We start from the raw sequence: 16482 nt of genomic DNA on the forward strand, positions 1-16482 counted from the left end.
CCTCAGTGGTCCGCTTGCCCAGCAACAGGTAGTTGGCCATAATGTCGTCATATTTCCTGTTGCGTAGGGAATCCTCTATCTCATCCCGGCTGTATCCCATCGACATCAGGATCTCTGCGCGGGAAGACAGAGCTGCCGTTCCCCAAGGGGCATTCAAGGGTAGGAGGAGACGATGGCATCAGCAGCACGGCAGGGAGGGAAAGGGAGGGAGGGCGAAGCCACAGGTTAGTACAGCAGTGGTCCCAGGCGGGACCCCGAAGCAAGGCAAGGGACAAACACGCACACGGTAAGCCAGCATCACAATGAAGTAAGAAGAGGCGAGGAAAGTCAGTTAATAAGGGCCGTTCGGTTTGTCAAGGGAAACAGGTGCATGCCACACGGAACACAGCAGTATTGAAAATGGGAGCAAATGAAGTGGCCCACTTAAGGATGATAATGTTGAAATGCAAGGGGACATGACAGCTGGCACAGTAAGCTCGCACACGCCCCCCCCCCTGCTAGATGGCAAAGCCATCAAGTTGAGTTTGTTGGTTATCAACAGCAAAATTTCCCATATATAGCTAATGTAAAATTACAAAACACATTGGACATTGAGTTGTCTACACTGCCTTCTGCATATCATTCATTCCTCAAACGCTTTGTTCAGAAGTCAACGTGAAGCAGTGCTGAAGAGCAATACGGTTATTCTTGTGTCACCAGTAGCCTGGCTATAATAAGCCAGAAACTTTAGCTCGGTGCTCAGTCCCACCAATCATCATACAAGGAGGACAGCTGTCAGCATAATTTAGTCGAACTCATGTAAGCGCTAGCGTTTTCACAAGAACTCTGCCATCTAGTTGCCAAGAAATATTAGCAAACAGGGTAGGTCACAAAACTTTGCACAGCGAGACTTGATTCACAACAGCACATGAGGTAGCATGCTCAAGGGTTAGATTCGAGGAACACAGGTAAAGCGGGGAAATGATCACTTGACTCATACAGGCCACCGGAGAAGCATTTTCAAAGCACCGAGGTGACAAAAAGGCTGGACTTCCACGCAAGGAATGCAAGCATCCAGAAATCTAAAAGCCCAAGCCAGCCACTTGTGTGTGCTGTCTACCCACGTGAAAGAGACGTTTATTTTTTTTAGGAACCTGCATTCCAAAATGCACCGCAGCCAAATGTACGGCTGATTAGGAAATTGGTGATGCATTTCAGGTACAACTGACGGCGCACAGGATATGATGCCCAAACCTGCTTGGGCGAGATTTTCAGGCAGTGACACACCAGTGATAGGGCAGTTGGGTATCACTAGCAGTAGAAGCAAATGGTTTCACAAGTGGGGAGTTAGTAGACAGTGGGCACATGAGCAAAGGCACCAGACGTCAGTGGGGCAGCACTTACCTATCCTTTTGGAGTCCCCAAAATCTGTTTCAGGCTCCAAGTAGGGCTTTAGCTCATCGTCTTCGTAACCTATGTTCATCCACTTGTCCTTCATTATCACCTTCAAAATAAACAAGGCCGGAAATTAGGAGTTGCGGTAAAACAAGCTCGCAGTTGTAGATGCTCGAAAACGACACAGGAATGCAGCAAAAAAAAAAGAAATAATTAAGCTGGCAGTTCTAAGTGAATTCAATACGGCAAGCGTCTATTTGTTTTCTTTTATGGTAGCCCAGTTAGATACATGAAGCATCAACACATCATCAAGCCAATAGTGTAGATCTCTCTGGGGCAAAGAAATAGCTATGGAGTCATAATACCCACTGCCTTTACCACAGGCACATTTCATTCAAGAGTGAGAACTTGCGAAAGCAAGCGGCGACAACTGCATGTAAGCAGAGAACACAGCTGGAAAGTTATATTTACCATGGTATGTTACAACTTGTACGAAATATATCAGAAATTAAGGTCTAGCTCATTACTGTGCGTGTTCAATGAAGACAGTAATCCTGGAAAAAATCTTAGCGTGCACCTCGTTCAACGCAGCATTCGAAGATTACAGAAAAAGTCTATTCCACAAATTCACACTTCATGGAAGACAACACCAAGCGAGCATGTTCGTAATGTCGCAAATGAGGCCCTGCTGTACGTCCTGCATGGTACTCTCTCCCCAGTTTTAAAAATAAGCAGATGGTTATGCGAAGCCTGCAACGGCACGAAAAAAAAGTCTAAAGACAAAAAAAATGCTATCGCAACCTCAGTACTAATTGCTTTTCCACACTGTTACCTTCACCGCTTACAAACCAATACCATGCTCCACCTCATACTCAGCATGCATGACCCTACTAGAGCAAGAATTTGTGAGCACACTACTGCATCACTTTCATAGCACTGCACCCCAAGTAATTACATGACAGCGTAAATGTTCCCAAGTCGCACAACAGCCAGCATTGTTTTCAGTGGCAATGAGTGAAAAATTCCCCCAGAAGCAACCTAGATAGCACAAGGGACCCACAGGACACGTGACTTGTGAGGTCATCAAAACCTGCTCACCGGATTGTGAGCTAAGTGCCCACCATGGCAGGTAGCAGTTAAATTAATTATTGGTTGCGAGAGGTTGCTCGAGAAGAACAACGTAGGTCTCACAAGCTCTAGTGGTGGCAGCACCTGCCATCGCAGGGCAGTGACACACCGCTTTAATTGCTACAGCACTGCGCTGCAGGAGTGGTATAAGGACTCCCAGCGATCTATGAATGTAGAGAATGACCAATTTTGCATAGATGGCCATTAACCCATTGAAGCTGTCCTTTTATACCCTTAAGGAGGCTCTAGTAAAACTCTAGTTTGGGCGAGTTGGTTCATGTTGAAAGAAGTCCTGTCTTTTGTGTGCCTTCTGCGTCCCCGTTTCTTGCGCCATTACCAGTTTTTCTTTCAAAGGAGGCTCTGAAAGTGGCTCTAATAACGTTGAGGTATGCCTGGGATGTTAAAGGAAGCCGCTTCGCGAATATCCTGCAGCAAGAATTTCTTCAGTGCATTTTGCAGAAGCAGAATTATCTGTAGCCAAAATTTGAATTTCAGTGTCTTTAGGCCTTTTCCTCTCCTCTCATCACAGGTCGGCGCTCCCCTGCTGGCCCCACCACCGGAGGTGGAGCTTCCCGACCCTCCTGAGCTTCATGGCTTACTGACCACGTCCATGGTAGCTGTCCGACGTCTGAAAGAATCTAACCAATAGCCATTTCTGAACTGGTATACACAGGAGCATGCGACGCAGGAGGGTGCGAGCATGAAAAAGTCACCGGAAAAGGCTCGCCCCACCTTGCACTCATGATTGTGGGCTCTCTGCTGCTTGTAGAAGTGTATTATTTGGTTCAAGTGTTCCTGACAGCACGCCGCAGTGATAGAGTGAGTTATGTGCTCTCCTCGAGAGGTGTTTCAGAGCCCCTCTAAGGCGGAACTTAAGTCTCCCCTCCAGTTTTTTCAGCTTGATGTTCCAGTATGACGTTACACAAGGAACGAGCAAAGAAGGATGACGTGCGTGTTGTATCATCCTTCTTGTCTCATCCCTTGTGCAACGTCGTGCTGGAACATCATGCTCAACAATTCCCAACGTGGCCAATTCTCTGTACTGCTGTTCTTCAACACTGAATACGAAGCAAAGCGCAGTCAAGAGCCCGAACAGAGAACCAGAACAAAGCACGGGGAAGGCGCCCTCACCTCGAGCGTGGCTCGCTTGGCAGGGTTAAGGACAAGGAATTTCTTGAGGAGGTTCTCGCAGTCGGTGGACATGTAGAAGGGGATGCGGTACTTGCCGCGCAGCACTCGCTCGCGCAGCTCCTTCAGGTTTGCCCCATCGAAGGGCAGCGAGCCGCTCACCAGAGTGTAGAGGATAACGCCCAAACTCCAGACGTCCACCTCGGGCCCATCGTACTTCTTTCCCTGAAAAAGCTCGGGGGCCGCGTATGGCGGGCTCCCACAAAACGTGTCCAACTTCATGCCAGGCACGAACTCGTTGCTGAAACCAAAGTCTGCGATTTTGATGTTCATCTCGCCGTCCAGGAGGAGGTTCTCGGCCTTGAGGTCGCGGTGGATGATGCGCTTCTGGTGGCAGTACTGGACGGCCGACACAATCTGCCGGAACTTGGCGCGCGCCTCTTTCTCCTTCATGCGGCCGTGGGCCACCAGGTAGTCGAAGACCTCTCCACCACTGGCATACTCCATGACCAGGTAGAGAGTCTTCTCTGTTTCGATCACCTGGTATAGCTTGACTATATTAGGGTGGTCCAGCATCTTCATGATGCGCACCTGAAAGGCAGGCCAGGGCGTAAAGATAGAGTGTAAGCCATTGCTAAAGATCTTCCCACAGCATTCCAAATGTAGCTCTGTTCCACGAAGTTGCCTGGCCAGAAACCTAACGGTCTGGCATTCTAATTCATGCCCAACACCTCCCAAGCCCCGAGACGGAAATCCAAAAGCTGACACGACTGCAGTCCTAACACCACAGGTCATCCCCACAACTCTTTTGTTATTCTTTCCTGTGACCTACTGGAAATGCAATAAACCAAATGGACCGACAAAAATGCTCACATATGAGAACCCATTTTTTCTCACCGAGCTCATCCGCAGCAGCTAATTAAATTAATGCGAACCTTCCCCTGGGTAGCCACTAAACTGTGGCCAACGCTCCCCGCAAGCCAGGATGAGAAGGGGCCAGCCTACCTCTCGGAAGAGCTTCTGCAGGCTTGAAGGGTTCAGCTGTGTTTTATCGATGATCTTGATGGCAACCTCCTTGCCTGTAGGCACATGCTTGGCCAGCTTCACCTTGGCAAAGTTTCCCTTGCCAATGGTCTTGAGCAGTCGGTAGCGGCCAATGTGTGGCTCCTCAGAGGTGCGGCTGCGCGGCGCCGACGTCGTGCGTGGCGCCAGCACCGACACCTCCTCTCCCTGTGCACAGTGAAGGAAGCAGAGGGGGCATGTCATTACTAGAGGCCCACTGCCCTTCATACGGCTAGTGCACAAAATGACATGAGAAGAGGAGCACTGCACGACTTACATTTCCCGATGACAACAGCTAGAAAAAAAAAAGCACTTGGATACAAGGCATAAAAAGACCGTGAGACGTATCAAAGATGAAAGGCACAGTTCTCATCTCGGCAGCTCCCCTAAACTTTTTTCCACACTGCTCACTTCATTATGACAGCACAAACTTGCAGCGCTGGTCAAACAAATTCCAAACATAATTTTAGCCCCAAACACTGAACACTGCCGATGTATTTGAAGAGCTTGTAAATTCTGCGGCCACCACCACAAACAGTTTTTAAAATGCATGGGAGAAAAAAAAAAGAAAGAAAGGAGCTCTCACAAGCACCCAATCCCATGATCCCACATTTAATGAATGCTGCCATAATGGTATTTGCGCAAGCCGCCAGTAAACTGTGCAATGAGTACAGCACTACAATGCCTAGGCATGCAGCGCTGATGACATCAATGCTCACTGACTGCCCTGCGTGGGAGACAATGGCAATGCATTGGCGATAACATGATCCAGCTGTCATTAGTAGCAACAGGCTCCTTTTGCAGCGCTTGTGAAAAGGCTCTCTTCTGTAGTTATCTTTTTTTTTGCAGTTACAATTTCTCAAAAATTATTTTGAAAGAAGTCCTCACAAGCGAAGTGCTGAACAGGAAGCAAATGCCTTGACTGATCTATAAAGGTTAGACAAATATAAAAATGCATGCAGTGCTTTAGCATTATTTTATGGCACAGACCTCTTATTTTTTCACAAACAGTATATTCATCAACACAGAATGAGTAATTACTTCCTAATTATCCTCTCAAAATATTTAGATATTTACATTCTGTCATAAATCACTACTAATTTCTAACCAACCAGTGAAGTTCACTTACATCGTAGTAGGCATGTAAGAACTGTAAGACAGAAGTCAGGAGAAGTGCACATGCAGCAGAAGCAAAAAAAAAGAAAGTTAATTGTGAGTTTTATTGCCCCAAAGCGATACATGGGCTAAATAGGGGGGGGCCATAGTGGAGGGCTTCGAATTAATTTGAACCACCCAGCATAAAATCAATGCAACGAAAGCAAGTGATTGGGGAAAAAAAAAAAGTGAAACTCAGGAAAGTGACAAACATTTTTACCTGAAATTCAGGGCCTATGAATGCAACTTTAAGACAGCACGAGCACTTGCATAGAATAAGCTTAGCTGCCTCAACTGTCACAAACCCCGTAATAATAGACAAGTGAGAGGAAAGAAGCTGCATTTTGATACAGAACAACAGGGCTACCCCGAAGGCAACAAAAAAAGCACGGTTTTAGTACAAGCCCTTGTCCTGAACATCAGCGCCCCGCTTCCAGCTTTAGCACACGCAAAGCAAGACGTCCCCAACTGCACTAAGCCGTTAGCAACACCAACACCCAGAACCACCAGCACCAACACCACTGTTAAAGCTCCAAGGAGCGCACTCACCGTAGGAGGTTTAGGAGACTTAAAAATGGGGCCCTGAAACCAACAGCAGTGGTTAGTTGGCATGCTGCACCTCATGTGGTTAGTACAGACACTGTTACCCTGAACGGAAGAGCAATTGTGTGTTAGTACCACTGCCAGACACCAACCACATATAACACGAAAGGACATCTGATGTGAACACACAATTGCCAATGCTCATAGCATCGAAATTACCCCGTCCTGGCAGGCACGAGTGTGCCTCTACTGGGGAACAAACTTATTAACTGAGATGCCGGCTGCTCCAAACACTGCAAAACTATGCGCTGCATATTGATTTCACAACATTTGACTCGTCGTTAAAACATGAGAGTAAAATATTTGGCATCACTTGCTGTGTCAGTCAGTTTATTTTGTTTAATTCTGCCTTGCATCTTTCTTGTCAAGCTAAGTCAGCACGCATGCTCAGCAGTGAACTCTATGTTTTGGTCATCGTGATTCCATCATCTCACACACAGTGGGTACAACAAAAGCACATTTGTTGGGAACAGGTGCATAACACAAGCTTCTAGAAGTCACTATCTTTCTTTCTTTATATTTCAGCCACTTTCCTGCAAAGCTACCAGGTTTGTGTCTTGGAAATCTTAGTTCAAAAAATTAACATGGATTAGCTCAGCTAATCCAGGATATACAAAGCGAAAGATGTCGGCGTTCACTGTGTTCATAGGCGTTGGCGTTGACAATGTTCTAGACGGCGATGGCTTTGAGGAAAGGAAGGGCGCATAACTGGCTCTCTGGATATGCGGATGCCTCATTCATGCTTTGATACATGTGACAGTGGTGAGAGAGAGATGTGGCCTGAATGCATTAACGCTGACAGCGTTGTGGCTGACATGCGGCACTGCAGCAATAGCTAGGCCACAACATTCATTTGGTGATCAATCTCTCGCGATCAACCATTAACTGCATGCCACCTGCCAGGGTGGCAGGGAGGACGCGCTGCCTATCCAGTGTGCAGAACGCAATCAAAGCAGGCTTTTGCAGTTGAACACGAAGCCAGGTACATGAAAGGGAGATTGAGGTCTCCACTGACCCAGAGCGGGTTGTGTGTTCTTTCTTTCGTGAAAATGAAAGGCCTTTGCAAAGTTGTCAACGCTCACTTGTTTTGTTTGGTTTTTGTGGAAAGGAAATGGCACAGTAACTCACATATCTCGGTGGGTGGACACCCGAACCACCCTGTAAAATAAGGGATAAAGGAGGGAGGGAAAGAAGAGAGAGAAAACTGAAAATTGAAAGTTGGATTTTGAGGAAAGGCGCTGGGTGTTACCCCTGGCTCTGTGCTACTAGTGGGGCATGAGCAGTAGTGACTAGGGAGCGAGAAAGAGAGAGATTGTGAGGTGTGTGTTGTGAGTTGTGTCTCCTTGGGGCACTGCCACAGCGAAATCCCAGGTACCTAGCCAGTAAAGCTTTCGGTTTAAAAAGCCCAAGGTGAAAACAAGCATAGAAGCAGCAGCTCGTGGCAGCACTAGTCTGCTTCAGAAGCTCACCTGGTCGGTCGTGACCGACTCATGGACTGTCTGCAGAGGTGTCCGCACGCTGGACATGGCGACAGTGAGGGGGCGCACCTTTACAGTCCCTCTGTGAGCCTGTGCATAAAAGAGAGAAATCAGCAATGAGCCAAGCTTGGCTCAAGACGACACTGCTCTTGCCCTTCGGAGCAGCAAGCACATTTCGCAGAACTTTTTCACCTTTGTCACTATGCTCACAAAACACCCCCATTGCGAGCTACACAGAACAGAGCAAAGCCTGATAAATTTAGCCCCATCTTCTGTGACGAACACTCGCTAGCCAATGGACATTTACTGATCTATGTCACCAACATACGTGAGGCGTGCTTAGTGGGTGAAATTTCGCTACTGACAGTGAAATGCAGCAGGTAGAACAAGTGTGACAACTAAACTATGCAAAAAAAATGAACTTAATGGTGAGAGACGAGGGGAAGTGAAGTAGAGAGACCAAGACCGATACGACAACACAGTCTCTGACCACCCTTTTATGTCCTTTTTGCCGAAGGGATTGGGGAGAGGTCCACTCAATGTAAAGCAGATGGCACCGACAACCAATGCTAACATTTTATACACTTGCCTGAAGTGGATTAATAAAAAAATCCCACCTGTAATTCCGTTATGCACATAACCTTCCCCCCGCAATGGAAGACGGCAAAATGGCTGCAGCTTGGTCCTGATCCTCTCGTTGTGTGGTGATAACTGTTAGTTCCTGCTCTTGCAAATATGTTCAAGGTATGTAACACCAGCACAAAACTGATGCAACCCACAACGTGAAGCCTCTCGCACTCTGTTAATACAGCCAGCTCTCGCTCCTTGGAGCTCTACTCGCTGCATAGTACATTAAGTTTATGCACCCCCTTCTCAAAAGCTTTGCAGGACTGGTAGAAAATGGCACTCATACAATGCAACTGATGCTGTCACATGGCACAGTGGAAACGTCTCCCAATTCTCAGACTTAATGCTACGAAGCAAGGCAGTTCATGGAAAAAATTCATTTTGAAAGTCTGACGTGGGCAAGACGTCAAGCGAACAGGCAGAGAACAAAGCCTCGCCACACATATCGTTTTCAACAAAGGGCGACCCTAACCACACGATCTCTACTATCAACAGGGTGAATGGAAACTTGGAACCACTCCCTGGTCTGCCAGCATTTACTACATGGGACGACGAAGCAAGCTTAGCGCGGCCCCACCTGATGCCCAGCGCTCGTCCCTTGGCAACGTACATGTATTTGTGTGTGCGTTAACTAGAGAGCATTAGGCTCAGCTTGAAAGAACAAATAACAAAGTGAATCAAAGGCAGAAGATCCCAAGTGTCAAGAGGCCTCAGGGGCTTCCCAGGGCTTTCGAGTGAAATGCAAGGCAGTTCAAAGAACGCGAGGCCTGGCGATGCATTCATCTCCTGGTCCCTGCCAGACTTGTGGGAGCCGAGTTTATTTATAGAATGCCACCGCGCGGCAGGCACGGAAGGCCCCCACGGCCAGTGGAACGACACCGGCGGCTGCAAAAGGTGGCCTAGTCACCTTGGTGCTCAATGGCCCGATTCACACACAGCGACTCTCTTTTTCGTGCCTAACAAGTAAATCTGCCAGATGAGTATTTTTTCTTAACACTCCACAGAAAACAGCAGCTGAAAGGGTGCTAATGGAGACTCCGCTCTCTTTGCGAACAAAACGGCTGGTGCATTTTTGCGAAATGAGCCAAGCTAGCAACAAGCTTCTTGATAACAGTCATGACAGGGGTGTGGGGGGAAGCAGAGGGAGAATGACATGTTCTTTGAAGATGCACAAAGCACAGCACAAGACAAAGAAAAGTGCAGTCAGTACAATATCCATACCCGAGGCAAGAAGTTTTTTTTAAACGAAATCTATAGGGACACAGAAATCTTGCGCACCTTTCTTTTTTTAATGTGTCCTGCTTCAATATGCACCACAGAATGGCAGCCACGACCTAATGTTTGTCCTCTTTATTCTGCCTCCCGCTCTTCCCCAAAATGTGCTCAGCCACGTACACATACAGCGGAACTCTGCTCCTGCTAGGTCTGGCCAGATTTTATTTAGCCCCTGCCTTTGAAAAAAAATATTTATGTATTCTGGTAAGCTACCACTATACAGGGCCACAAAGCAGCCTGAGCTATGTGTGCAATCGAAGTACAATAAGACATTTCAATTTTTATTTAGGCTACCACTGAAGATCAAGATCAACGACAGTAAGTTTTGAACAATTTGCTACCTGCCGTTGCTAATCAATGCCCACAAATATATTAAAAGCTTTCTGCAAACTAACAGAAATAATGCAGGCATCTGTGCTGAATTCTGTCATCAAAAGTAACAGGCGGGATGATGATGTAATGTAGAAATAATATAGGTAGCACAACATACCCATTCAAACATTGCTACTATAAAATATTATGCAAAATCCTAAACACGGAGCATTAATGCTGCCCAACACCTCTCAATCAAACCTACAACTCCGCAAGAAAAAAAAAATGCAATTTATAAAAAAAAATCAAGCTGCTGCTTGCACACAAAGCCAACTAGCCACCAATCAGCCACAAGGGCTATCTATGCTTGGCGACAGCTTTTTGTGGCAATGAAGAGAAGGCTACAAGGGCAGAGCATCCGTAACTATACCATTCCACCAAATAGTTCAGACAAACGACTGTGCTCCTTGCCGCATGGCGCCGCTGCTTTGTCTGCTGTACATCCGTATAGTAACTGGTGTAGCTGGCACCATGGAAGCTCCTTGTACAAGAGACGCACCTAGTGAATCCGTTGTAATCAAGAAAACTGTTTTTTATCTAGAGTTTCTAACATTGAAAGCAGGCAATTGTCTTTGAAGTATGTTTTAGATAACGAATATTGACAACATGATATGTTTTCAGAGAAAACAAATAACTGCAACCAGGACTATATTCTGCCGTGTAGAAAGGTAGGGCATGTTTTCGCTTCATAGCTTCCACTCCATTGCCAGAAAAAGTTGTCATGCAGTATAATTCACATGTCCTGTGCTAGGGAGGCTGTAAAATGAGCATTCGTTTCACAACACGTCACATACAAATATTGGGACTCTCGACAAAAAAGGGAACCTATATTGAAAGCAGCAAAGGTATGAGCTAAATGGGTGAAAGAAAGAAAATGTTTCATTGTGCTGTGTAGAGAAAAAGCTATGTCAGCAGTTTGGTGTGAAAACGAGAGAACGGCAGCGATCTGTGGTTGCCAATGACATTGTAAAGCTGACACAACCTTCATCAAACTCTACTGTCGCCAAAGCCTTCATAGATTCATCAACCTTAAACACTTCATCCTGCTCAAGAAAACGGTCACAAAGCTGAAGAAAAAAATATATCCAAAGGACAGCAATCACCAAGAAAATCTCATTTCAAAATTCCAAAGTCTCGAAGTGCCTTTCACCACACAATCCACTCAAGCTAAGGAGCCCCACAGACACAATGCACGCACACCAATCACAGAAAAGATAGACCAAGGAGCTAGTGGCCATAAGCTGCGGAGCAGCAGGAGAGAAAAAGACCTGCGCATCAAAATGGGTCGGCGAAGAGAAGATCACGTGCGATAGCACCCACAGATTATGTGTCTCGCTGCCCCCTTTTCATCTCATGAAGAACGCACCATCGGTCGTCTCGATACTTCTAGGCAGGAAACTAGATAAGACGCCTGGTTCAATAAGCTTGCCTCTATGCAAAAATGGAGCCGCTGAGTCGAAGAAGACTATCTACGCCTGTAGAGCTAAAATCTACAAAAGCAAGAATATGAAATTTTGGAGGCCTACATTATTCAAAATGATCGTAAAAGAATGCATCCGCACTTCTTCTTCAGTTATATCAAGACAACACAATGCCTAAGTGAATGCCTCCACATCTTTTTAAGTACATTTTCATTGAGTAAAGAACTGGACATCAAATGACGGTCCTATTTGCTCATCTTCTTTGTGCCATCTTTTATCTGGAACAAGTTTTATAAGTCGGACCACCAGCTAGCCCACCTCTCTGCTTTATGAAGCCCCTGAAGGCATGCAATCTGTTGAGAACCAAGTGCAAGTCATTTGAGGTGGTGGTGTGTACTTCTGTGCTTAATGTTCGAAAGAAAAACGGTTGCAAAAAGCTCATGTATGACTCACACTTGCAAGAGTTGCCTCCACCCCACAAAAAAACTATAATCCAAAGTTGTCAAATTCAGCACGCCTAAACTGTGGGGCTATTAGAAACTGTCATCGTTATAACATTTTCAATACTGTCAGCATGCCTGTAAATGCACGTGTGACACACAAAAAGTAAAGGCTACTGATGCTGCAGCTTTGTCAACTTTGCATCATCCATAGCAGAACTACCAAGGGCCAGAGTGGATGTAGCGTCTGGTTTTGTGATTAAACACACAGGACGTAGCTTACTATTGCTGTCGATCCTATGTGAACAGATTACTGCACTTGCCAGACTCTGGCCACAGGCATACTCGCCTCATAACTTTTGTCGCGTATAGTGCTTATATTATAAGTGACACCGCACACAACGCCTACACCCTTGAATAAAAACCATAACTGAGTAATACTTTCATTACCACATCTCTTCCTATCTTATGCCTACCCGACCATATGATTGGTCCCAGCATCAGTATGTATATCTCAAGGACTGGCCTAGCTTCCTGCACGATATGGCCCTACCTAGGTTGGCCAACTGTCTCCAGGCTTTTGCGAGATTATCCCAATGCTGCGTGAGGAGTCCCGAGTCGCGACATTCCCTGGTTACTCGAGTGCAACAGAAGCTCCAGATTCACATCAAGTGAACTCGCATGCACCGATACTGCATTGCATGTCCCCCAACATGTGGCTGCCTTCACCGTGATGAATATTTTGGTAGCAAGTCCCTTTGCCAGTTTAGAACATGAGTCATGAAGTGCCAGTCAGAGCATCAACTAACAGGTGATTAAAAGCCGGAAGCAAACTGCTGTTTTAAACTGCCGGAGAATAAGATAAATTTGATGGGCTCACTCGTCTTTTTGTTTCCATTTCTTCTGACCGGCCCAAACCCAGCCCAACTCAACAACAACCTCAAGGGAGACATGGCTGACCACCACCTCGGCTATTTGACTAATGGCTTGTGGGCAGCATGCTACGAGTGGCAGTCACCCACAGACTTCGGAAAAGGCGGCTCCACCCGAAAGTAACTTATTGTCAATCTGGCCAATAAAATTTCTTCACCAACTCCAGAGTAAAAATTTTATCGCAGAATGCATAGGCAACACAGACCTATAACCAACTTTAGTTTTTGGCTGGCGGTTGGTACTACTGCAATCGAAAGAAACATGAACAACGTGGCACCTACACACTCTGCTGTTATAATTTCCATCACGCTTTTACTTGGGTGATGGCAAGAAGACGCAACGGTTGTCCATGATACTTTCTGGGACAACTGCAATGTCTTTTTCTTACCACCCAGGTAAAAGTGTGACGAAAACAAACTCAAACAGCAGAGTGTGTAGGCACCGCGTTGTTCGCGTTTCTTTCGATCGCAGTAGTACATAACTGGCCCTACAGTACAAACCTGCCTCATCATAATTTCGTGCCGACCGTTAGTCACACGTCACTCAGAAAATAAAACAGCCAGCTACAATGCCCCATGTACCGCTAAAGTCGCCACGCTGCAACACAGAGGCAACGATTATGACGTGTGAACTACTGCTTTGCATGCAGAAGAGAAAAAACAAGACCTGTCAAGGAACGTTGCATAGTAAGAATAGAGTAAGAATACTTCCAAAACGTCATGTATAAGAAGCAGCTCCTAGCAGAGGCGAACTGGAGAGAAAAAAGAGCTTCAGCGCTGCGACACGACCGCTTGCACAATAACATGCAAAGATTACACAGCGAATCTTTCTGTCGGCCCATTCTTGAAATCAAAAAGCTAGCTACGCACAGTCCACATGGCTTCAGTTCCTTACACAGCAGTGAGGTTTTGTTGAGTGTCACACTTAGTGGTCCAGGCAAAAGTTGTTGACCTGCTCCTCTCTGCCTTTTTCTTTCCCCTCTCGCTCTTTCACGGCGTGAACAATGCTAAGTTTACACGACCGGAACAGCCTGGTCGATAGAGACACCACCTCGCGCCTGCAGCCAATGCACTTCCGTAGGGGCACCGCGCCCATGCCCGGTGTACCGGCAGAGAGAATCCGCGCAGGGGCACATGAGTCGCCGGAGAGCTCACGGAAGTGCCGATACTGTTCGCAGCGCAGTGTTTGCGACGGGCACAGCGCAAGACGACCTTGGCGGGCAGCTCTGCTGGCGAGACCAGTTCATCGCGGCAGACATCCGGACAGCGCCGCACTCGGGTTACCGCGAAGGCCGCGGCAGCGGCACGAATGAGAAAAAACTCCGTCCTACGCAGACGCACTGGCGACAGGCACTGCGCGATAGGCAGGGCGCTCTCTTCACGCAACGCGTTACATCACTGCCGCAGCAAGGGCGCGGCGAGGCCGAGCCCGTTCCTGACCCGAGCAGGGCTTCCCAGAAGGTGGCGTCATTTTTTTGCACCACAAAAGAAAGCCGCGTTCAACAGCACCCGGGCAGGCCTGTCTAGTGCGGTTAAGATTCGACAACTCACTGCTTTAAACAAAGGCCGGTACTACTGCACCGCCGGATCTATCAACAAGAGCGCTTCGCCGCCTAGGATCGAAACCGCAAGCATCGGGACTGTCGAATACTGCCGTTCTTCGGAAACCCCCAGTGGGGATCGATGCAATTTGCAGAATCGCGACAATCGGCGGCTGACACACGGATGCAGTACTAAGGGGGAGACCACTCAGTCTCGAAGCCTAGGCCTACCTGCTCACCCGTGGCGGCAGCGACTCGCTACAGTAACCCGCTCATTCTCTCGCCTCACCGCCAGCTGTGCCGAGCACGGCTTCGCGAACAGCGCCCGACCCGGCGTCACGAAGTTCGTTCGCTGCGTTTCGGGACGACAAAGCGGTTGAACCCGTCGCATGCACAAAGACGCACGCACACACGCGGCACTGTTGACGTTCACTGCGTTGTCACTATGCGAGCCGCGGCACGCAGCGAAGAACACGGGCAGACATACACAGGTGCCCCTACCAGCGAGCGAACCACCCATGGCCCGTGAACGTCAAAGGGTGCGACAGGGCCTTTTCATTGCTTTCTCCGAGGCAAGCGTGTCTTCAGTGCCACGCGGGGTCACGTTAATTTTCTGCGAGGACTCGAAACCGCCTAAAAAAAACCGAAAAACCTCGGGAATTTGCCCACACAGGTGCCGCAACTAAGGAGCGCATAAACAAAAGCGGTGCACACACACCCGGAGCTGCGCGCCGGGGAAGCAGGCTCGCAGAACGAGATAGGAACTCGACTGCGCCTTTCCCGAGCTTCGAACTTTAAACCTCGAGCACACAAAGCAGAGGACGCCTTTTCCCGTCGGCTCGAGACGAAAATCCTAGGCCTGTTCGTCACTGCGAGCCCTAACGCAGCCAGTGGGTTCCCTCGGCGTAAAATGGCGAGACGAGATGCAAACGTCGGGCGTTACTAAAGCATAATCTAGCGCGCCTAGGCGCCAAATCCCACGAACACACAGGTCGGGAACTGCGCAGGGGCGGCGGAAACAGCATCTTCCGCAGGAACTGCGGCTCGAAAGGCTTCAACGAAGCGAACGCGACTCGGGACAGAGAGAAAACGGACGCCGGAACCCAGCCCCTCCACCTTGACAAGCAGTTTCATTTTACTTTTTTTTCTTTCTTCCACTCTTCTTCCTCAGCCGCGGTTATCGCGGCGATGGTCGCAGCCAGGGATCGCGTACAGCCCCGAAAAGAAAACCGAGGCCCCTGCGGCGACCTACCTATGCAGCGCGGCCGACGCGGCGATCTTCACGGTCGCCCTCCAGGTCGTTGCAAACCGGTGCGATCCAGCGGAGGCTCGCGAACGAGCATTATCCACCAAGGCGTGTGCCTCTTCGGCGGCCTCGGCGTCGTCATCCAGGTTTGAAACAAAGTCTGGCGGCTCCCGGAGCGGCGGGCCGGACACCGGAGCGGCTCACATGCACACACCGACGGCGAATCCCGTGCGAACGGCGTCCACGGAGCCGGCGCGGTCAGACGGAGGCGACTTTTCCGGTCCGGGGCAACACGCTAGGCCTAGCGCCGCCGCCGCTGCTGCTGCCGCCTCGCAACCCATTACGGGGCTATCCACGAGGGGAAATTCGGAGGACGCCGCACAGTTTCTCGCATCGGGGATCGCGATCGTGCCTAAAACGGAGCGCACAGCTCGGAAAAAATAAAAACAAAAACCTTCACACGGACGACGGATCCGAAGAAACAGAAAAAAAACGGAGGGGTCCCAGCTCCCGCACAACGATCACATTGATGCTGCCATGTCGCACAATATGGCGGCCATCCAACCGACCACGCGAAAAAAAAGAAGAAAAGAAGGCCGCCATAAAGAAAAAAAAAAGGAGAAGGAGCGAGAACGGGAGCTGGCTCGCTGCTGCGCGCCGTGCGCAGATTGGCAGGCCCGGATTGTCGGCTGCGCGCTGC

General features: G+C 48.4%; 1 protein-coding gene across 50 annotated transcripts in view; it reads right to left on the reverse strand.

Moving 5' to 3' along the window:
• Nucleotides 1-16482, reverse strand: part of LOC144133352 (MAP/microtubule affinity-regulating kinase 3) — a 134581-nt gene that overhangs the window by 30651 nt on the left and 87448 nt on the right. For 5 of the 50 annotated variants that reach the window (XM_077666394.1, XM_077666379.1, XM_077666386.1 and 2 more), the window contains exons 3-7: nucleotides 7920-8018; nucleotides 4636-4860; nucleotides 3634-4221; nucleotides 1384-1483; nucleotides 2-114 (exon numbers count right to left, since the gene is read on the reverse strand). In XM_077666394.1, the coding sequence (XP_077522520.1) occupies nucleotides 2-114; nucleotides 1384-1483; nucleotides 3634-4221; nucleotides 4636-4860; nucleotides 7920-8018 (1125 nt within the window). Of the gene's footprint in view, nucleotide 1; nucleotides 133-1383; nucleotides 1484-3633; nucleotides 4222-4635; nucleotides 4861-4969; nucleotides 4988-5821; nucleotides 5843-6396; nucleotides 6430-7919; nucleotides 8019-15788; nucleotides 16462-16482 lie in introns of those variants that run through there. The other 45 variants (XM_077666380.1, XM_077666378.1, XM_077666382.1 and 42 more) reach the window with 30 other exon arrangements.

Source organism: Amblyomma americanum, chromosome 5 (assembly GCF_052857255.1).
Source record: "Amblyomma americanum isolate KBUSLIRL-KWMA chromosome 5, ASM5285725v1, whole genome shotgun sequence".
Classification (NCBI taxonomy): domain Eukaryota; kingdom Metazoa; phylum Arthropoda; class Arachnida; order Ixodida; family Ixodidae; genus Amblyomma; species Amblyomma americanum.